This window comes from Ranitomeya variabilis, chromosome 6, assembly GCF_051348905.1.
Source record: "Ranitomeya variabilis isolate aRanVar5 chromosome 6, aRanVar5.hap1, whole genome shotgun sequence".
Taxonomy (NCBI): Eukaryota; Metazoa; Chordata; class Amphibia; order Anura; family Dendrobatidae; genus Ranitomeya; species Ranitomeya variabilis.
The window spans coordinates 62,735,017-62,758,807 of NC_135237.1; the positions used below are offsets into that span (position 1 = coordinate 62,735,017).

Below are 23,791 nucleotides of genomic sequence, written 5' to 3' on the forward strand. Positions count from 1 at the left end.
TATAGGTCTTTTGAAGTCACAAGGGTTTTCGAACACCTTAAGTGTTGAAGGTGCTGGTTTTGAAAGGGGTTAAATAACTCTGAAGCTGCAGTAGTCCTTAAAATTGGCATTTTGTGTTGAATTTGGAGAAACTATTTGTTATATTAATTGTGTTGAGCTATTTACGGTAAGTGGTTCTTGTTTCATCGGGTAGTTGCACAGTGCAAAAAGTTTGTACATTTTGCCAATAAGCCTAAGTCAGACTTATCCATAGCTTTTAAGCATGTGGGAAGCACGGTGGCGCAGCCTTGCATCGCTGGGGTCCTGGTTTCAAATCCCACCAAGGACAACATCTGCAAGGAGTTTGTATGTTCTCCCCGTGTTTGCGTGGGTTTCCTCTGGGTTCTCCGGTTTCCTCCCACATTCCAAACACATACTGATAGGGAATCTAGATTGTGAGCCCAAATGGAGACAGCGATGATAATGTGTGCAAACTGTAAAGCGCTGCGGAATATGTTGGCGCTATATAAATAAAAGATTATAATTATTATAATGTGTAAATGTGAAATTTAGTGTTGGGCAGCGTAATTTACAAAGAGCATTTCTAGTACTATGATTTGAATATTCCAGAAATGTATCCCCATTCTGTTACTGCTGTCTGTCAGACACATGAACTTTTTCATCATTGTGAAATGCTATGTTTTTTTCAAAATATCACGCGAATATTTAGTCAAGTACAAATTATAATTCCTATATTCCCAGTTGTGTTGGTAACTTCAGTAGTATTTTTCCTAGGGACTAAAGTTTGGCTGTTGATAAATGCAAAAACCTAGGTATATAGATACATAGAGCATAGGGTAAATAGGCCAAAATGCACATACAGATGGGAATAAAACCTATAAAGAATAAGTGCCAGGCACATAGAATGTATGAATAAAATTACATGTTATTGAGAGATAGATTAAAAATTGGTAAACTATAGACGACACAACATACCTAGCTGGTGAGCAAGTATAAATAGTAACAGGCATGATGCAAATTTTCAGAATAAGTTTATAGGCAAAGTGCAATTGAATAAATACGATGGTAAATAAAATATATAATTAAATGATTTACTGTCCTGAATATAACATGTAGTAATTTACAGTCCTGATATTATGAACGGATTCCATCTTATGGAGAATATCATGAAAAAAATGCTCATGCAGATACCAAATAGACAAGAATGGAAGATCACAGAGTGATCAAGATATAGAATCCATAAATAGGAAATATGAACAAGCCCAGTGGCATATTGCAATCTCAGCAGTCCATTAAAAGAACTGCCCTCGACGCGCGTTTCACACCAAGCTTTGTCACAGGGTATTGATAAATACAGCATGCACTAATGTCATAGCCGTACCTGAGACAATAAAATTGACCAAGTGCCTGACTGTTTGCGTTTTGCTTTACTGACTCCATCTAGAAGTGCTTTTCGATAATGGGAATCTGTCACCATGTTTTTGCTACCCCAACTGAGAGCAGAATGATGTTGAAGGGGCAGAGACCCTGATTCCAGTGATGTCACTTACTGGGCTTCTTGGTGTAGTTTTGATGAAATCACATTTTTTTCAGCTGCAGATCTACCAGTTCTCAAAATGCTGAGCTCTGTAGAACCTGCGTCATATGACTGATTGGCAGCTTTCTGTGTACACTGTGCATAGGCGGAAAGCTGCCAATCAGTGGTGTGGGTGTGGTTACACAGAGCAACCCAGTAAGTTACATATCACTGGAATCAGGGTCTCTGCCCCTACATCATGGGTCACTCAGATTAAATAGTGAGAACCTGTTATTTCCTTTAAGAACTCAAGTTGTTTTGTCATCTGCCCGTTGCTGATTGATTTTAAGCCTTTTATTTCTTTATTTGCCTGAAGTATTTTATATTCTGTTGCAGCTAATCCTCAGAATGCACTTTCCCAGTTATAGCATGACCATGCTTATTTTTATTTCATCTTCTTACTTTTCATCCCAGAAAAAATAAAAATTTCAACTTTTTCCCCAATTGTCTCATTTAGTTTCTGCCTTATATTGCCAGCCTGCTAGTTATTTTTGTTTTATGTTTTATTGTTTTACTCTACTTCTACCTATGTCCCTTACTGAAACTACCATTGTTTAATTAGCGCTAAGGCCTTAGTCACACATTTGGATCCCTTTTGCATGTGGAAAAAGATTTTCCTGTGGCTGAAAATCTGATTTATTTTTGGGAACAACAAAAACACATGTAGGTATCCCAAATTTCCTAGTGACCTGTCACCTGTCAATGTTTGTCCATTTTTTTATGGACTCATTCGACTCATTGAATGAACGAGTTTGGGTTACAAACCGGACCAGACCAGGAAATGTTTCTGTCTTTTTACACAGAACAAATATCACAAAAAAAAAATGCTTTGTGAGACGCCTCATAGAATATAATGTGTCACAGAAAAAACAACCCTGACATGTGAATGAGACCCTAGGCTCTAATCATTTCATGAAATTCCGTGAAACTCTTATAAATGTTTTGGGGTTTTTTCTTGTTGTTTTGGCTTTTTCTTGGTTACATAACATACTAGGAATGCCAGCTGATAACTAATGACTTCAGCCTTTAAGGGTATGTTTCCACGGTCAGGAAACGCTGCTTGTTTGACGCTGCGCAGAGCTGCAGCGTCAAACAAGCAGTGTCCAGATGTTCCAGCATAGTGGAGGGGATTTTATGAAATCCCGTCTCCACTATGCGTGGAAACCCGCACGCGGCGGCCCTGCGACTACGGACATGCTGCGCGTCTTTTCAGATCGCAGCATGTCCGTACACCTTGCGGGGACGCAGCGTCCCCGTAAGGCATATCACAGGGCGCTATGGGAGCGAGCGATCATCCCGGATGTGAAGAGTTAACACATCCGGCATGATCGCGTCCCAGAAAGGGGGCGGGGCTTAGCGCCGAGCGGCTTCGCCGCTGCGGCGATACCGCCGGCCATCCTGAACGTGGAGACATAGCCTAAGAAGCTGCCACACTATCACACTATCGTAGAAACCTTAAGGAATACTTTTGCTGGAATGTAGGAGAAACAGATTTCATACTTTGAGATTGGATTATGAAGATTTTCGTATTTGTAAATAACAAAAATATATTTTTGAATAGGGATTATTGCACTTTTTTTACTTGCTCTTTTTTTTCGATGAACGTCTTCCTTTATAGGAGATTAGTAGTGATGAACGAGCATGCTGGAATAAGGTGTTATCTCATCATGCTCGGGTGCTAACCGAGTGTCTTCAGCGTGCTGGAATAATATGTTTGAGTCCCTGCACCTGCATGTCTCGTGGCTGTTAGACAGCCACAACAGATGCAGGGCTAGCCTGTTTGTTAGACAATCCCTGCATGTGTTGCTGCTGTCTAACAGCCATGAGACATGCAGCCACGGAGACTTGATCATATTTTTCAAGCACGCCGAAGCATTAGCACCCGAGCATGCTTAGATAAGACTTCATCCGAGCACGTTCGCTCATCACTAGCGATTATGTTATTACAGTTTACTCGTGCACTTTGTATATTTATTATCACTCACTGTATTGCAGGGAACATCCGGACCAGATCCAACAACTGTGTATGTGGATATGAGAGCATTACGGCATGATAGGTATGTAGCAGCTTTCCTAAAAATAACCTCCTTAGCACGGAGCTATATTCAGATAGTTTTGTCATGTTTGTTCTCGAATTTCAACACATCAGCCCCTCTTCAACTACATTGACAGAATACTATCAACTGTAAACAGAAGCTGAACTCTACCACAAAAATAATTTGTTTTGGCCACAATTTTAGAGAAATTGGGGTTTTAGGTAAAATGGAAAGTTGGCAACTATTAACCAGAATTGTACATTGACTGTATGAAATCTGTAAATACCATAAATGACTAATTGTCTCATGTAATGGTGTGCTGAGATCAGGACTGAGAAGAAAAGACTTGAAATGGAATAGTACTGACGCCCTTACTAACCAATCTGTTTCCATACTTTGCATTGATGATTGTGTTTAACTCTTTCATTCCATTCTTGACAAAACTGAATATGACGCCCCCATTATCATGATCAGTGGCCATTTCATTGATGGGAAAACCCAAGGAACCATATGCACTATGTAATGCCATGTGCCCAGTTTCTAGATTGGAGCTGCTGTGATATTCTATGGATTAGATATGCTCTGTGCAGTACGGGATGCATTTTCTATAAAGGATCTTACTTACCGTATGTACATTCTTGCTCGGGGCTCAGTTATACTCATTACTTTACTGCAGCAATTTTATCCTATGCATAATTAAAGGAAGTACTTTATGGGCTCACTGTAATTCTGGGAACCAAATTGTTAAATATGTCACTATTTAGAGCAGATCTACCCAACGTGTATTACCATCTGTAATTGCTTCAGAGACCCATTTCCCACTGACTGCTCTGAATACTGTGCACTGTGTCTGCCCTTGTGTCTCATTATTTCCTTGTTCTGTTGCAAATGTTTCTTAGCTTCTTGCTTTCCTTGTGCACTAATCATTGCCTGCTTTCTGCAGAAATACGTTATATTGCAGGAACATTTGTGACCTGGGACCCTGCTCCAGATTGCAGCTAGTGAAGTATAGCTTGTAAAAGTTCCTCCTTATCTCCAGAAGGCAGTAGGATACATTTAGCCATGTCCCCCATCGATCATGTCAGCAGAGGGTTCGTGCACCTATGTGAATGGATTTGTCTTCATAAGCCAGATAGACTTGGAATTGAGCATGTACTGCTCCATTAGGACAGGAAGCATGGCACCACCATCTTGTGATCACTTAGGGCCCCAAATCCAGAGTAATCAGATACCTTTTACCACTGGTGGACACAGACAGAAGAGGACCTCTGGGCAAGAACAGTATATGGACCCTTTGCAGCCCAAGTGCTCATCATAATGCACAATTCCACCTGCTTTGGAGGTGACAGTGACCCCTTTACCTCTTGGACCCCCTGTGCGTCTGCACAGGTTGCACCAATGATATGTCCGCCTCTGTCTTTTACCTATCCCGTAGATTGGTCATAAATGTTGATGCTTGAAAAAAACTAATCGAAGGGTTATTCCCATCTTATATGGCATCACTTTTTGATATGTGGAAATCTGATCTTTGAGGTCCTCCCTATGGGCTCGTTCACACTAGTGTATAAATCGGATGAGTGCTATCTGATGAAAATCGTATTGCACTCGGACCAATCTTATTCAATGAGGTGGTGCAGCTTGTAGATTTTTTTTCTCAGCTGTATTCGGCCTGAGAAAAAAGGTCATCAACATCAGGTTGGTGGCAAACTGACCCCCAACACCCCCCACTAATAACTTTTCAAAAGGGCCAGATCACTCCAGTAGAAGTTCAGCTCAGTAGTGGCCATGAATAGTGGTCTATTTCCCATTCACTTGTATGGGTAGGAGCTTGCGATATCATTCACAGACACAACGTACATTGTGCCAAAAGGCATAGCCCATCAGTAATAAAGTCCTGGAAAACTTAATTAAGTATGTGAGGCCGACCACAGTTTTCTCGCACAGCTGAATGGTTGGGAGTGCTGCTTTGAAGGGTAAACTTAGAAAGGGAACACGTTTCTAAATCATCTATACTGGTGGGAGTTTCCAGACGGCGTACCCCCCCCAACGATCTGCCATCATTGGCTGTATTGCAGTGTGCATCCTATGGAGTCGCTGGGTTCTGTGTTTTGTAATAATGCTGTATTTTAGATATAGGAACTTTTTTATATATATCTTCCAATGATGTGGGGTGGAAGGAAAGAGCATATTTTCTGATGTCCCTTTTTCGATGCCAGCCGTAGTCTTCTTTGATGCTTGACTATGGAGTCTGATGCTGCCACCTGATGGCTGTCCTAGTTAGGTCCAAGAGAAGGAATTGCTAATGACTAGTCATGTCCTGGGCCTTACAGGTGCCTCTGTCCTTTAGGACTTTGAGAGACCTAGTAGGAAGAGACACAGCAGCTGAAAGCAAGAGGAGAGTGCTCAAGAAAATTCAATGGTGGCAACAATCTTGCCAAACCATTACAGCTCACTTGGGCTGGATAGTAGATTGACCCTTTCAGGTGAATATTACGGAAGAGTATTACCTATTCCTGATCTTTCTGCATAATTGTAATCACAGACACTGCAAAATATATATATATATATATATATATATATATATATATATATATATATATATATATACATCTGCATCGGCAACCCTTTCCATGGCAAGCTGGTTGCCTCTGCTGCTAACAAGTGTCCTACAACATCATGACATAATTTACGTTGTGTGATCCATGACCACTAGAGCTCACGTGACATCATGGGCACTATGACAATAAGAGGCAGCGATGCCCAAGTTGGGGCCGAAAATTGCAGATGCAGAAGTGAACTCGGCCCTGGTCCAGTGGCCACGGAGGAACAAACTGGACACCAGACTAGAGTAGTTTGAATCTTTTTGCTCATCTCCAGCGATCAGTGTTCAATTTATCTTCTCCAGGTCACACTCTTATGGCTGGGGAGGCTCGGGGGGAGACAGAGGATCATGAGATAGATTGGTGCGGATACCAACTAATAGCCCCTATACACATTAGGCTAATGTCTGTTTCACCTGCTGATATCGACAGGTTTGTCAACAGTCTAATGTGTATGGTGGCCCCCAAGAGATGATTGGACTGTCAATCCTTTTGTTCTCTAGAGATAAGCCGCTGCCAGAGATGTCATAGAGCACAAAGCGTGCTCGGCAGAGGGTGCTCTGTTAGGGACAGCTGAGCGAGATAGCCCCGGCCGAACAATCGTTCATCTGACATCTATTTAATGTGTGTGATGGGCTTCACAGTTATTACTTATCCGGTGGCTTGGTGAAAATTCATTAAAATCTGCATAGTGGAAGCTGTGAGTTGCATGCACCTAGAAGTAACCCATTGACCCCTCTTTGGCTCTTACTATGGAATAGGAATACAGAATAAATGACTAATGAATACACTTAGTTGGCCCTCAGTTTCTTCATCCGTACCTGCTGCTTTGGTTCCTACAGCTTCTCTGTGGATTTATTTTCACCAGTTCACTTCTGATGAGTTCTGGTATATAGTGGTTTAGGGTGCATTTGGTTAACACCATAGAGGCCAGCACAGAGAACACATAGTCGTACTGACCGCAGCGCAGGACTCTGACATGTGTAATTATGGATACAGAATGTACCGAGCATGGCCAGTGTTGTGAAACGCAAGCAATTTACCCACAATTACTCCTCAGTCGCCAAGAACATTCTATGCACATTTCACATCCAGTTTTGCTGTTTTTTTGATTCTTGAAACATATTCTAAATACCGAGCATAATCCTCACCTCCCAGTAGTGGATATGTTTTCTTGGCCGCTCAGTAGTAGCAGTGGATCACTATTAGAACATGGTGTGTGGGCTGTCCGCAGTAAAATATTAGAAACATGTGTCTGCTATTTATTGCTAATGCTGTGACGTTCTCATACAGATGTCCTCTTTTCATTCGTTATTACGTCGCTCGATCATAGAATCCCATATTTCTTTTAAATACAAAAACTGTGTTTTTAAAAAAAAAAATGGATTATGAACTGTACAGAATGTGTATATTTTCTGGTATGTCGGTATCTTCAACCACCAAACAATATAACATTTCTGGTAATCTATTATTAGTAGTAGTATTTTACTCATAGAAAAAAAGGGTGAGTCCAAAATAGTAAAAAAATATAAACAAATTTTTATTAGTACAGTATATCAATCCATAACTTAATCTATCATTTACACCAAAGTTTATAACATGCTCAGCAAGGGAACACAACCGTGACCAGACCTGTGTGACCTACCACATACTGCTAAACGTATACAATAAAGTGCTGTGTTCTTAAATGTAGATACAGTATCATGGAATCCAGAAACCCCTTAGGACCTAGTAACCTGAGTGTCTCATATCTCTTGTCCTTAGTTAATGATATCGCATTAACATAATGTCCTAAGAATAACAAGCCCAAGGCTTGGTTCCTTACCCATGCAGCAGATGAGGAGGGGTCACACAGTACAGCTCCAACGCGCGTTTCGCATCGGCTTCGTCAGGGGGCGGTACTGTGGTGTGTGTGTGTGTAGGGTGATCTTATAGGGTCAGTAATTACCCTTAATCAGCCACAGGATGTAGCGCATGTGTGCCGCTGACCACACCGGGAGCTGCATCGTATCAGGCGTCCACCATGACGAAGTGCTGACAGGGACGTCGCGATGATGCCACTGGAGCGCATACGCCATTTCCGGGCGCCGTCCACAATGCCCCGGAACGCACGCCACAGCAGACATGCGCACTGCGGCTCTATGGAGTACATCATTCCTGTATTGTGGGGAAGCACGGTATTGCAGCGTAGGTGATTACTATCTAACTATATACAGGCACCACATAAGAGTGCCAAATCGAAGAACGTGCCAAGTGCCGAAAACAGTGCTAATAATAATAATAAGACATATATATAAATATATACATAAGAAAAGCTGATTTGAAGCTCCATATTTAGAGCAAATATTATATAATTCATTTATAATCTAAAATAAATAGATAATCAAGCGGGTGACATCACCACCAAATAATGTTGAATAAACGAGCGAAAAATAAATTAATACCATTACAAATACCAAATAACATACCTAAAAGATATACATGATATAAAATACAAAAATAAATTAATAGTCATTAAAGTGCCGTTGCTTATGGGCTTTAACGCATGTTCTTTATGAAAGTACATCCTGGATTCATCATCCCGGGCCATATAACGGAGAGCCTCCCATAGATATCCCACCATTGTGTTATTTCAAAAAAGCTTGTTGGCGTCATCACATGTAATATGTAAACATTGCTAAATTAAAAATAAAGAGAACAATATATTAAAAACACACGCAAAACAATTTGGAGACATTTCTTTACAAAAAGGAACTCAAACTAACTTGTTCATTTAGGCCTGCTGGAGTGGTAGTATTCAATATAGTGATCCAGCGGCATTCTCTCTGTGCCAATTTCCGTTTTAAATCCCCCCTCTAATACCTGCACGAATTCTATCAATGCCCCAAATCCTTAAATCTTTTGGGTTACAGTTATGATATGCCCTGAAATGTTTGGGAATAGGTTTAAGACTGGCCACATCTTCCACGTCACGCGATGCAATTATATCCCTTATGTGCAATTCACAGGACGTTAGACCAACATAAATCAAGTTGCATGGACAAATTGCATAATAAACCACGAAACTAGTGCTGCAACTGATATAGTCTCTGATTTGAAATTTGTTTTTTCCATCAGATGATGTGAAAGATGTGGCTCTAACCAGATTTTTACATGCTAGGCAGTCACCACATGGATAAAATCCATTTTTCTGCCTTCCGGCATTAAATGGATCTGGGACTTTGGCTATGTAATGACTATGTACCAGCATATCTCGGATGTTGCTACTTCTTCGTGCTGTCATCAGTGGCCTATCAGGAAGACACTTCTGTAGGATAGAGTCAGTTTTCAAGATCGACCAATATTTTTTTTAAATGTCCCTCATCACCTCCCATCTATGATTGAAGGTGGAGATAAATCTTATTTGATTATCCCCCATTTTATTCCTCTTCCTACTAACTCTCAACAGCTCATTCCTATCAGTCCTTTTGACTCTTGCATATCCACCTTTAATAGAACGCTTGCTGTAGCCACGTTGGCTAAAGTGTTCGCTCAAATCCCTGGCTTGCTCCTCAAACATTTGATCAGAGGTACATATTCTTCGTGCTCGAAGAAACTGTCCGGTAGGAATGGCACGTATCGTGGATTGTGGATGGCAAGAGAAGGCATGTAACTAGGCATTAACAGAGGTCTCCTTCTGGTACATGTCTGTATAGATATAACCATTCTCCTGTACCTTCAATGTAATATCTAGGAAGGAGACCTCTTTTTGGTGATACAAATATGTTAATCTGATATTGGAGTCATTTTGATTGAGTTCTACCATAAAGTACTGTAATTCAGAGACAGAGCCCTGCCAAATAAACAGGACGACATCGATATATCTGTACCATCCTAAAATTGGGGGGGAGGCCTGTGCACCATCAGGCAAGATACTTCTTTCCCAAAATCCTAAAAATAAATTTGCATATGAGGGTGCACAGGCCGCCCCCATCGTGGTGCCCTGTCTTTGAAGAAAAAAAACGGTCTTTGAATACAAAAAAATTGTGCGTAAGGACAAAATCCAATAACTCCAATATCAGTTCCCTTGTATCAGCCTCCAAATTACTAGATTCTAGAAAAAACCTTGCTGCTCTCAACCCATCCGTATGGCGGATGCTTGTGTACAACGATTCGACATCCGCCGTCACTAAAATCATGTCCTCCTCCATGACAAGGCCATCAACTCTCCTCAGGATGTCAGTAGTGTCCTCCTATGGGCAACGTCTCAACCTGTGGTTGTAAGTAATGTTCAATGAATTTACATGTTGCACCACATAGCCCTCCCATGCCAGAGACAATAGGACGCCCCGGAGGAGAAGTTGGATCCTTGTAGATCTTTGGAATCAAATAGAAAGTGGGGATTACTGGATGCTGAATCAATAATCCCCCTAAATTTTTTTTTTTTTTTAGAAATTATGCATCTTTCAAATGCCATCTCCAGGATATCGTGTAGTCGTTTCTGAAATTTTGAAAGTGGGTTTTGCGGCAACTGCGTGTAGATATCTCTATTTCGTAGCTGTCTAAAAGCTTCTTTTTCGTACCTCTCCACAGGCCAGATGACAACGTTTCCCCCTTTGTCAGCTGGTTTTATAACTACATCATCCCACTTTTTTATCTCCTCCAATGCTTGTCTTTGGAGAACACTGAGATTATCTCTTTTCTTATAATTATTGATGTTTTTGAAATCCTCCTTCACCAATCGAGTGAAAATTTCAACCTGTGGACATAATGACAAGGGGGGAAAAGTGGTACATCTAGCTGCTATAGGAGGTGGAGAGGTACTTACCCCAGCAAAGTTAGATTCTCGTTCTAATTCCTCCAAATTTTGCAATGACTCTAATTCAACAGGATCAGTTATTCCAAGAGAAGAGGAAGGTTGGTAGTGAAGCCTCTTAAGAATAATTTTCCGTGAAAAGAGGTTAAGATCCTTTAGTGCTGAAAAAAAGTTAAAATTATTACATGGGGAAAATTACAATCCTAAACGTAGGACTTCTTTTTGTGATTCAGAAAGAACATGTGTGGATAAGTTAATTACCTCAAGGGCATTTGTTTTCGTTTTCTTATCCATGCGCGAAGATGTTGTCATCTTCCGTTTATTATTAAATCTCCCATTTCTCCAATCATTTCTTACATGGTCTTTTCTGTCCCACAATGTTCTACCACTGTCCAAGTTCTGTATCCTGTCCTCAGTCGAGGACACCGAGGAAACAGAAGTTGAGCGGCTCCTTGGGTATGGTCTATTAGAAGGATGGTGTTTTGGCCATCTGTAGACCTGATCTTGTTGCAAATCCACCATATCTCATTGGTATTTCTTGGTCTTAATTTGTACCACCTGTTTCCCATTTTTTTAACGCCATATCAACCTCGTTTTTAAATTTTGTTACCATTTCTCCTGTCAGACATTTATTGATGTCATTCTGGATCATATTTAATTCTACATCCAATTCCTTAAGTTGTTTGTCATTAGACTTAGACAGCAATTCCATAAATTTTCTAGAGCATGCAGTTACCGCATCTTCCCATTGTTTCACAAATTCTGTATCATTGACCGTAAATGAAGGGAATACTTGGACACATAAGCCTCGGGAAATCATTATATTATTAGTAGTAGTAGTAATCCACATCTTTGTCATCTTGCTCTATTAAACTCTATTATACTTCCGCTACATTGATGATCTGCTAATAATCTGGACAGGCTCAATAGATGATCTGCTTACCTTACACAATAACTTCAACAAGTCCCACCCAACCATCAATCTCACCCTCAAATTTGTGAAGTCCCAAATACGTTTTCTGGACATGACCATATAGATCAAGGACAATGCCAAACAAACATCAATTTACCATAAGCCCACAGGACGTTCGGCATATCTTAGATGGAACAGCTTTCATCCAAGACACACAAAAAATCCATCATCTACAGTCAAGCTCTGAGGTACGTTCGGATCTGTTCAGACAGTAAAGACAAGGAACTACAGCTGCAATGTCTAAGGAACACATTCCTACAACGAGGATCCCAAGAAGCAGCCTCCGGGATTACTGACTGAGGGAGGACAACAACATGGTGCTTCCTGTGGTCACATACAACCCCCACATGAGCATCCTAAGGAAAATTGGTGATGATCTCCAACCCATATTCCACAGAGACCACAAATTAAAAGACATATTCCCAGAACTTCCACTTCTCTCCTACAAACAGCCCCCTAACTTAAGGAATATCCTTGTCAGAAGTGTCCTCTCATCACCATTAGTGACGGGCACATTCCCATGTAACAATAAAAAATGCAAAACTTGTCCCTACATATTATCCACAAATACAGTCCACATCCCAAACACAAATCGGGACTATAAGGTCATGGATTTCTTTTCATGTACATCCTCCAATGTGGTGTACATGATACAATGTACTAGGTGCCCTGGAAGTATCTATATTGGGGAAACCATGCAAGAACTACCAACAAGGATGAATCTGCACAGACACACAATCAGGAATGAAATGGACACACATGTGGGAAAACATTTCTCTGGACCTGGACATTGTATGACAGACTTACAACTCTTAATACTAAAAGGTCATTTAAAGGATGACCGAGAAAGAAAAATTTATGAATTTAAACTAATGAAGATGTTCAATTATTTGACACTAGGACTCAATTTAACACCTGGATTTATGAGTCATTACATGGATACAATTCACACCTCCACCAGACGGACTCCACATAACTAAGAACATTCCCACTTCCTCTCCATTTGTAAGGAAATGCCTAATTTGATTTTTTGGCTTATCTTTAAGAGGAATACCAAAAAGGATTTTACCGTGTATACTCGAGTATAAGTCGAGATTTTTCATCCCATTTTTTTAGGCTGAAAGTGCCCCTCTCGGCTTATACTCGAGTCATTGTCCCAGGGGGCGGCAGGGGAGGGGGAGCGGCAGCTGTCGCATACTCACCTGCTCCTGGCGCGTCTCTGCATGTCCCTGCTTCTCCAGCGCCCGTAGCTCTTCCTGTGTTCAGCGGTCATGTGGTACCGCTCATTAACCCCTTTCTGCCATTAGACGTACTATCCCACCGAGGTGACCTGGGACTTAATTCCCAGGGACGGGATAGTACGTCATAGGCGATCAGCGACGCTCACGGGGGGAGCGTGGCCGATCGCCGTCGGGTGTCAGCTGATTATTACAGCTGACATCTGGCACTATGTGCCAGGAGCTTCTGGTACATTAACCCCCGGAACACTGCGATCAAACATGATCGCAGTGTTCCGGCGGCATAGGGAAGCATCGCGCAGGGAGGGGGCTCCCTGCGTGCTTCCCTGAGACCCTCGTAACAACGCGACGTGATCGCGTTGTTCCAAGGGTCTCCTTCGGTCTCCTCCCTGCAGGCCCCTGATCCAAAATGGCCATGGGGCTCCTTCCGGGTCCTGCAGGGAGGTGGCTTGCAGGCGCCGGCAAGCTTGCAGCACTGCCTGTCAGATCGCTGATCTGACACAGTGCTTTGCTTTGCAAAGTGTCAGATCAGCGATCTGACACTATAGCATGATGTCCCACCCTGGGACAAAGTAAATAAGTAAAAAAATATATATATATTTACATGTGTAAAAAAAAAAGCTAAATAAACGAAAAAAAATATTGTTCCAATAAATAAGTTTCTTTAAATAAAAACAAAACAATAAAAGTACACATATTTAGTATCGCCGCGTCCGTAACGACCCGACCTACAAAACTGTCCCACTAGTTAACCCCTTCAGTGAACACTGTAAAAAAAAAAAAAAAGAGGCAAAAAACAGCGCTTTATTATCATACCGCCGAACAAAAAATGGAATAACACGCGATCAAAAAGACGGATATAAATAACCATGGTACCGCTGAAAACGTCATCTTGTCCCACAAAAAAAGAGCCGCCATACAGCATCATCAGCGAGAAAACAAAAAAGTTATAGTCCTCAGAATAAAGCGATGCAAAAATAATTTTTTTTATATAAAATCGTTTTTATTGTATAAAAGCGCCAAAACATCAAAAAAATGATATAAATGAGGTATCGCTGTAATCGTACTGACCCGAAGAATAAAACTGCTTTTATCAATTTTACCAAACATGGAACGGAATAAACGCCCACCCCCCAAAAAGGAAATTCATGAATTGCTGGTTTTTGGTCACTCTGCCTCACAAAAATCAGAATAAAAAGCGATCACGTGCCCGAAAATGGTACCAATACAAACGTCAACTCGTCCTGCAAAAAACAAGACCTCATATGACTCTGTGGACAAAAATATGGAAAAATTATAGCTCTCAAAATGTGGAGATGCAAAAACTATTTTTTGCAATAAAAAACGTCTTTTAATGTGTGACAGCTGCCAATCATAAAAATCCACTATAAAACCCACTATAAATAGTAAATGAACCCCCCCTTCATCTCCCCCTTGGTTAGGGAAAAATAATAAAATTAAAAGTATTTATTTCCATTTTCCCATTAGGGATAGGGTTAGGGTTGGGGCTAAAGTTAAGGTTAGGGCTACAGTTAGGGTTGGGGCTAAAGTTAGGGTTAGGGTTGGGGCTAAAGTTAGAGTTGGGGCTACAGTTAGGGTTGGTGCTAAAGTTAGGGTTAGGGTTTGGATTACATTTACGGTTGGGATTAGGGTTGGGATTAGGGTTAGGGGTGTGTCAGGGTTAGGGGTATGGTTGGGATTAAGGTTAGGGGTGTGTTGGGGTTAGGTGTGTGGTTGGGATTAGGGTTAGGGGCGTGTTCGGGTTAGGGGTGTGGTTAGAATTATGGTTAGGGTTGGGATTAGGTTAAGGGTGTGTTTGGGTTAGGGTTGGAGTTAAAATTTCGGGGTTTCCACTGTTTAGGCATATCAGGGGCTCTCCAAACGCGACATGGCGTCCGATCTCAATTCCAGCCAATTCTGCATTGAAAAAGTAAAACAGTGCTTTTTCCTTTCCGAGCTCTCCCGTGCACCCAAACAGGGGTTTATCCCAACATATGGGGTATCAGCGTACTCAGGGCAAATTGGACAACAACTTTTGGGGTCCAATTTCTTCTGTTACCCTTGGAAAAATAAAGAATTGGGGGCTAAAAAATCATTTTTGTGGGAAAAAAAAGATTTTTTTTTTATTTTCATGGCTCTGTGTTATAAACTGTAGTGAAACACTTGGGGGTTCAAAGTTCTCACAACACATCTAGATAAGTTCCTTAGGGGGTCTAGTTTCTAATATGGGGTCACTTATGGGGGGTTTCTACTGCTTAGGTACATCAGGGGCTCTGCAAATGCAATGTGACGCCTGAAGACCAATCTATCTAAGTCTGCATTCCAAACGGCGCTCCTTCCCTTCTGAGCCCTGCCATGCGCCCAAACGGTGGTTCCCCCCCACATATAGGGTATCAGCGTACTCAACAAATTGGACAACAACTTTTGGGGTCCAATTTCTCCTGTTACCCTTGAGAAAATACAAAACTGGGGGTTAAAAAATAATTTTTATTTTCACGGCTCTGCGTTATAAACTGTAGTGAAACACTTGGGAGTTCAAAGTTCTCACAACACATCTAGATAAGTTCCGTAGGGGGTCTACTTTCCAAAATGGTGTCACTTGGGGGGGTTTCAATGTTTAGGCACATCAGGGGCTCTCCAAACGCAACATGGCGTCCTATCTCAATTCCAGTCAATTTTGCATTGAAAAGTTAAACGGCGCTCCTTCCCTTCCGAGCTCTGCCATGCACCCAAACAGTGGTTTACCCCCATATATGGGGTATCAGCGTACTCAGGACAAATTGTACAACAACTTTTGGGGTCCAACTTCTTCTGTTACCCTTAGGAAAATAAAAAATTGGGGGCGAAAAGATCATTTAAAAAAAAACAATATGATTTTTTATTTTTATGGCTCTACATTATAAACTTCCGTGATGCACTTGGTGGGTCAAAGTGCTCATCACACATCTAGATAAGTTCCTTAGGGGGTCAACTTTCCAAAATGGCATCACTTGTGGGGGGTTTCAATGTTTAGGCACATCAGGGGCTCTCCAAACGCGACATGGTGTCCTATCTCAATTCCAGTCAATTTTGCATTGAAAAGTCAAACGGCGCTCCTTCCCTTCCGAGCTCTGCCATGCACCCAAACAGTGGTTTACCCCCACATATTGGGTATCAGCGTACTCAGGACAAATTGTACAACAACTTTTGGGGTCCAATTTCTCCTGTTTCCCTTGGTAAAATAAAACAAATTGTAGCTGAAGTTAATTTTTTGTGAAAAAAAGTTAAATGTTCATTTTTTTTTAAACATTCCAAAAATTCCTGTGAAAAACTTGAAGGGTTAATAAACTTCTTGAATGTGGTTTTGAGCACCTTGAGGGGTGCAATTTTTAGAATGGTGTCACACTTGGGTATTTTCTCTCATATAGACCCCTCAAAGTGACTTCAAATGTGATGTGGTCCCTAAAAAAATGGTGTTGTAAAAATGAGAAATTGCTGGTCAACTTTTAACTCCCTAACAAAAAACATTTTGGTTCCAAAATTGTGCTGATGTAAAGTAGACATGTGGGAAATGTTACTTATTAAGTGTTTTGTGTGACAGACCTCTGATTTAAGGGCATAAAAATTCAAAGTTGGGAAATTGCGAAATTTTCAAACTTTTCACCAAATTTCCGTTTTTATTCACAAATAAACGCAGGTAATATCAAAGAAATGTTACCACTATCATGAAGTACAATATGTCATGAGAAAGGAATGTCAGAGTCATCAGAATCCGTTGAAGCGTTCCAGAGTTATAACCTCATAAAGGGACTGTGGTCAGAATAGTAAAAATTGGCCCGGTCATTAACGTGCAAACCACTCTTGGGGGTAAAGGGGTTAAAGTAATGAATATGGACGCGTCTCCACTCCGTTTTACCTGTGGATTTTTCAAAAACGGTGCGGAAAGGTCCGCACACGAATCTGCAACGTGTGCACATAGCCTTATTGTCTATGACCATATGCTAAAACAGCTGTATTGTTGGGTAGCCATATTGCTGGCAGCCAGACTTTAATCATTACGTCTCTGCATTACACCTGGAGCAATATATGGAGAAAGAAAGCTACAACTGCTATAAAGATATGCAATTAAATTATTCAGTGCAGAGTGTTGGACCTAAAAATGGAGCAGCACTAAAAGTTTGAGTCAAGTTCACTTACAGGTCATAACTAAAGTGAACAAGATGTGACTGAAATATCAGAAACTAGTAAAACCTCCCCAAAAAAACGCTAAGGATGAAGCAAAAACAGCCTCCAGTAACAGTGACATTACATAATAATAGATTTTTTCACACTGTGTAATAATTGTTCGCATGTGTACAGTATATCTATGTGAGATACTCCACAGTCGCGACTTTAGGTCTTTCTGCAGTACCTGGTCATGTTATTCTTTGACACGTGGAAATTAAACCTTAACCCTGAGGCCGTCATACATTTTTGTGTTTCAGAGTCCGTTTGGTAGAAAGAGGATCTCCGCACAGTTTGCCGCTCATGGAATCAGGAAAAGTAAGTGAATGACAACCTGGTAACTTCACTTTATTAGCAGACATCACTAGAGTTGTCAGTTGCAGCCGATCTTCTCGTTGAGTTATGTAACAGCATCATTATAATTGCACGTGTTATTGTCCTATGACCCAAATATCATTTCTTCTCTTAACAGATCCTCCCAGGTGTTAGAATAATAATCGCAAATCCGGAAACAAAGGGACCACTAGGTGACTCTCATCTTGGTGAGGTGAGTCACCCGGCCTATTCCTCTTATGAGTGGTTCTCATTTTTAGGTTGTAATGTGAGATAAAAGATCTATTACTAATAGGTTCAGAATCGAAAAATAGGGTTTGCATTTAGATCGGTGCTTTAAATGATTTTGGGGATTGGATAAAACTCAAAAAAGGTTATTTGTTCTACAAACTACACCAGCTTCTTCCGTGGGTTGTATCTGGTATTGCAGCTCAGCCCTATTTAAAGGGAATCTGTCAGCAGGATTAAACCCCCGGAAAACTGTCAGTAGTAGTCCATCTATACCCATGTTTCCCGAACTCCAATCCTCACAGCCTACCAACAGATCGTGGTTCAGGATATCCTTAGTATTACTCAGGTGAGACAACCTGTGGCATTTTCTGGTGACTTATGTAGTGCATCGGTAGCACACTTGTGCAGTGATGAGGCAGTGACCCCAGCGTAGTTCAAAGCAAAAGTCTCTTTAATGTTTAAATCACAGCACTACACAGTACACGATATCCTCCGGATCGCAGCCAGGAACCATATCCTCCAGTTTTCAGCCAATAAATATGTCAGTCCACCTCCGAGACTAGTTGCCATGGGCGACTGCACCGCTGTGTCCACTGTGGGTGCCAGGCGTCTCCACTCTCCTGGCTGTTTGGCTCCTCTTGCCTGTGTTGCCTCACACAAGTGGAGCTCTGCAGAGCTGACTGCTCTGCCCTCTATCAAACACCAGACTGTCACTGACACACCCAACCCTCTGCTTCAGGGGTTTTTACAAGCAACCTGTGGCCTCCAGCAACATGGAAAACCAGGCCACGAAGGAAATGGACTGCCCCACTACCATCCTGTAGTCCATTTCAAAAATATAAGCCCAGAACAGGTTTTCTTAAATCTGCCTTGGACAGATAGCTTGCCCAAGACCAACACTCACTTTTATTCTGCAGTGCAATCACAGCTACGCCTGTAACTGCAACGCACTCCCATGGCCTCAATACGCCGCCGTGCGCATCCCGGGGGGAATATACGGCGACCCTCAGATGTGACACCGGTCATTGCCTCACACTTGGTAATAATCCCCTCACAAGGGCAAGGCTAAGGAAATCTTGAAAACATGATCTGTTGGGGGGCCATGAGGACTGGAGTTTGGAAAATGCTAGTCTGTTAGTTATCCAGTTCATTCCTTTATTACTGAGAAATTGTCATTTGAATCTATGCAAATAAGGCTGAAGTGCTTTGGGCGTAGCAAAGCACTTTCCAAGCTTTCCAGCTCTGTTCCCCACCCAAATCATACAGCAAATGAATGGTCAGTCGATCAGGTGAAGGCGGCGCCAGGCAAGGATCAATCTTGAGAAACAGAGGTTTGGAAAGGGCTTTGTCTCACGCAAAGCACTTTAGCTTCATTTGCATATTGATAAAAATGGTGATTTCTTAGTAATAGAGGTTCGAACGGGTTAGCTAAAGGTATTAATAGTCTTATCTTTGCCCAAGCTACTTGTGCATATGAACAGTTTTGAAGGTGAAATCGAGCAGATTACCTTGAAGTTCCAACATATTGCTTCTATGAGAGAATATTATCTTAAAAGGGTTGTCCACACCTATTTTATTGTAACATCCCTGAAAAAAATAACTTGCCTTACTAATCACTAAAGAGTCTCTAACAGAGTTCCCTACATCCCCCACCAGCCTCTGTGCTTCCTCTTAAGCCGGGTATGACACTGCTGTAGCCAATCGCTGACCGCAGCAATGTCTGACTTGTCAATCTCTGAACTTCCTGTCCTAACTGGAAACAGGAAGCGTGGAGACCTGCAAGGAGCTCGGGCAGCACCACAAGAGATGTGGATGGGGATCGGTATGGTTGGGGAATATACTTTGTTTTATTTTTGGGTATTCTGGGCCATCAAAAAAGAAGATCCAGGTTAGCAAAGCATTTAGGTATTTTACTATAATTGTTTCAGTGATATCTGTGTGGGTAGTGGCCGGGTGCATGGGATGTACACTGCTCAAAAAAATAAAGGGAACACTAAAATCCCACATCCTAGATATCACTGAATTAAATAATACAGTTCTATATCTTTATTCATTACATAGTGGAATGTGTTGAGAACAATAAAACCTAAAAATTATCAACGTAAATCACAACTAATATCCCAGGTCTGGAGTTGGAATGATGCTCAAAATCAAGGTGGAAAATGAAGTTACAGGCTTATCCAACTTCAGTGGAAATGCCTCAAGGCAAGGAAATGATGCTCAGTAGTGTGTGTGGCCTCCACGTGCCTGTATGACCTCCCTACAACGCCTGGGCATGCTCCTGATGAGGCGGCAGATGGTCTCCTGAGGGATCTTCTCCCAGACTTAGACTAAAGTATCCGCCAACTCCTGGACAGTCTGTGGTGCAACATGACATTGGTGGATGGTGCGAGACATGATGTCCCAGATGTATTCAATCGGATTCAGGACTGGGGAACGGGCGGGCCAGTCCATAGCTTCAGTGCTTTAATCTTGCAGGAACTGCTGATACACTGCAGCCACATGAGGTCTGGCATTGTCCTGCATTAGGAGGAACCCAGGGCCAACCGCACCAGCATATGGTCTCACAAGGGGTCTGAGGATCTCATCTCGGTACCTAATGGCATTCAGGCTACCTCTGGTGAGCATATGGAGTGCGGCCCTCCAAAGAAATGCCACCCCACACGATTACTGACGCACTACCAAATCGGTCATGTTGAAGGATGTTGCAGGCAGCAGATCGCTCTCCACGGCGTCTCCAGACTCTGTCACGTCTGTCACATGTGCTCAGTGTGAACCTGCTTTCATCTGTGAAGAGCACAGGGCGCCAGTGGCGAATTTGCCAATCCTGGTGTTCTGTGTTAAATGTCAAGCATCCTGCATGGTGTTGAGCTCTGAGCACAACCCCCATCTGTGGACGTCGGGCACTCAGACCATCCTCATGGAGTCGGTTTCTAACCGTTTTTGGAGACACATGCACATTTGTGGCCTCCTGGAGGTCATTTTGCAGGGCTCTGGCAGTGCTCCTCCTGTTCCTCCTTGCAGAAAGGCTGAGGTAGCGGTCCTGCTCCTGGGTTGTTGTCCTCCTACGCCCCCTCCACGTCTCCTGGTGTACTGGCCTGTCTCCTGGTAGTGCCTCCAGCCTCTGGACACTACGCTGACAGACACAGCAAACCTTCTTGCCACAGCTGGCATTGATGTGCCATCCTGGATCAGCTGCACTACCTGAGCCACTTGTGTGGGTTGTAGAGTCCGTCTCATTCTACCACGAGTGTGAAAGCACAACCAACTTTCAAAACTGACCAAAACATCAGCCAGAAAGCATTGGTACTGAGATGTGGTCTGTGGTCCCCACCGGCAGAACCACTCCTTTATTGAGTGTGTCTTGATAATTGCCAATAATTTCCATCTGTTGTCTATTCCATTTGCACAACAGCATGTGAAATTGATTGTCAATCAGTGTTGGTTCCTAAGTGGACAGTTTGATTTCACAGAAGTTTGATTTACTTGGAGTTATATTCTGTTGTTTGTGTTCCCTTTATTTATTTGAGCAGTGTATATAGAGCCTATTTAACGTGAAAACATTGGGCAATATCTGTTTTTTTTCATTGGTTGTGAATCAAAATAAATCCCATTTTCAGCAACTCTATCTTCAGACTCAACGATGGCTGAACTTGCTGATACGGATGGGTTCAGCAAATGGTCTGTGCATGGGGGCTCCAGCTGAATAATGGTCGGTAGAGATGTCAGTCGCACATGTCTGATTTTGGACTGCCGATCACATTATTCTCCCGGAGATAAACGGACGGCCGACGTGTTCCCACAGTGAACACAGGAGCACTTGGTCAAGCAAGTGCTTCTGTTTATGGGAGAGTCGGCTGCAATGGCTGTCAGCTGAAGTATTGTTTGGCCTACAGCCATCTAATGTGTATTTATTTTACTGCCAAGGCCCCGTCACACACAGCGACGCTGCAGCGATACAGACAACGATGCTGATCGCTGCAGCGTCGCTGTTTAGTCGCTGTGTGGTCGCTGAAGAGCTGTCACACAGACCGCTCTCCAGCGACCAACGATGCCGAGGTCCCCTGGTAACCAGGGTAAACATCGGGTTACTAAGCGCAGGGCCGCGCTTAGTAACCCGATGTTTACCCTGGTTACCAGTGTTAAATGTAAAAAAACAAACAGTACATACTTACCTTCGCGTCCCCCGGCGTCCGCTTCCTGCACTGACTGAGCGCCGGCCCTAACAGCAGAGCGGTGACGTCACCGCTGTGCTGTGCTTTCACTTTCACTTTACGGTGCTCAGTCAGTGTGGGAAGCGGACGCCGGGGGATGCGAAGGTGAGTATGAACTGTTTGTTTTTTTTACATTTTACACTGGTAACCAGGGTAAACATCGGGTTACTAAGCGCGGCCCTGCGCTTAGTAACCCGATGTTTACCCTGGTTACCAGTGAAGACATCGCTGGATCGGTGTCACATACACCGATTCAGCGATGTCAGCGGGACCTCAACGACCAAAAAATGGTCCAGGCCATTCCGACACGACCAGCGATCTCGCAGCAGGGGCCTGGTCGCTGGTACGTGTCAAACATAGCGAGATCACTACTGAGGTCGCTGTTGCGTCACAAAACTTGTGACTCCGCAGCGATCTCGCTATGTGAGACGGGGCCTTTAGGCCGGTTTTACATGTCTGAAACAATCAGATCAGTCTGTGCATAGACCTGGCTAGTCCACCGAGCCACCTGACCTAGGCTATCTGCCACATATATGCCTACGGGGTTTGGCAGTCAGGCTGGATATTCCGATTTGAGCCCATAAGTCCATAAGTCGCTGCACGGACTTGTGAAACCGGCATTTTTTTTATTTTACAGTCATGCTTGTTGGTGTTGTTTTTGCCTCTTCAAACTTCAGACTCTTGCTTTTCAGGGTGTTTGTCATGGTTGTTTTTTTTTTATACTTACCGTAATATTTTAAATTATCTTGTTCCTCTGCCATCTAATTTTTACTCTATCTGCAAATCAGAAATCAAAGAGTCCCATACCAGAGACTTCCAACTTATTGCTGTTTATAAAAGAGATTACATTCTGCTTCTGAATCGTGACCGAACATTAATCAGTGAGATTTAGCTGTTCCCGGGGTTTACGATGTCGCCTTTCTTGCTTAGGACTTAAGAAAAATGGCAATGTGAAATTACACAAGATTAACTCGTGTCTGAAGTATTTTCTGTATTAAGATGCTGACTTTCCTAGCAATATATTTCATTTATATATTAAACTTTATGGGATGATTGATTGTAATTGACTTGTAGAGTATGATAACTGGTTTTGAAATAATGAACTCCCTCACTTTTCTATAGTTGATGATGCAAATGTACTGTAGTTGGCATATTCATGGTACATGCTGCAGATAATATCTATAAAGCCAATAACATCTTATCTCTAAGTAATGGTGAACTATGGTCAGTGTGATATAGTGGTAAGAACTACCATCAATATAAAAATGTAAATTTGAAGTCCCCCCAGCCTCACCATACTGCTGGTATCACCACTAAATGATGGGAGCCATGTTTTCTGTAGTGCAGCACATGGCCACTGCCGCCAAAAACCTCAGTGATCACATCCCATAATACCGGCATCACGACCTGCTGCTTGTAATCCAAGATTAATTTTTTGTTGTTGTTTAATACCATTTATCAACGTTTTGTTGTAAAATATATATATTTTTTTATAAATCTTTTAAACAAAAGGAATCCCAAGAACCATTTTATCCAACACCAATTAATGGGGATGTCCCAAAGACACAACTTCCACAATTCAGCCAAAAGTC

At 42.2% G+C, this 23,791-nt stretch overlaps 1 protein-coding gene across 6 annotated transcripts in view; it reads left to right on the forward strand.

Annotated features, from left to right (window-relative positions):
- The window catches only part of DIP2C (disco interacting protein 2 homolog C), a 467,742-nt gene that overhangs the window by 438,423 nt on the left and 5,528 nt on the right, over positions 1 to 23,791 (forward strand). For all 6 annotated transcript variants that reach the window (XM_077268558.1, XM_077268561.1, XM_077268555.1 and 3 more), the window contains 3 exons: positions 3,572 to 3,633; positions 17,682 to 17,739; positions 17,894 to 17,968. In XM_077268558.1, the coding sequence (XP_077124673.1) occupies positions 3,572 to 3,633; positions 17,682 to 17,739; positions 17,894 to 17,968 (195 nt within the window). The remainder of the gene's footprint in view (positions 1 to 3,571; positions 3,634 to 17,681; positions 17,740 to 17,893; positions 17,969 to 23,791) is intronic.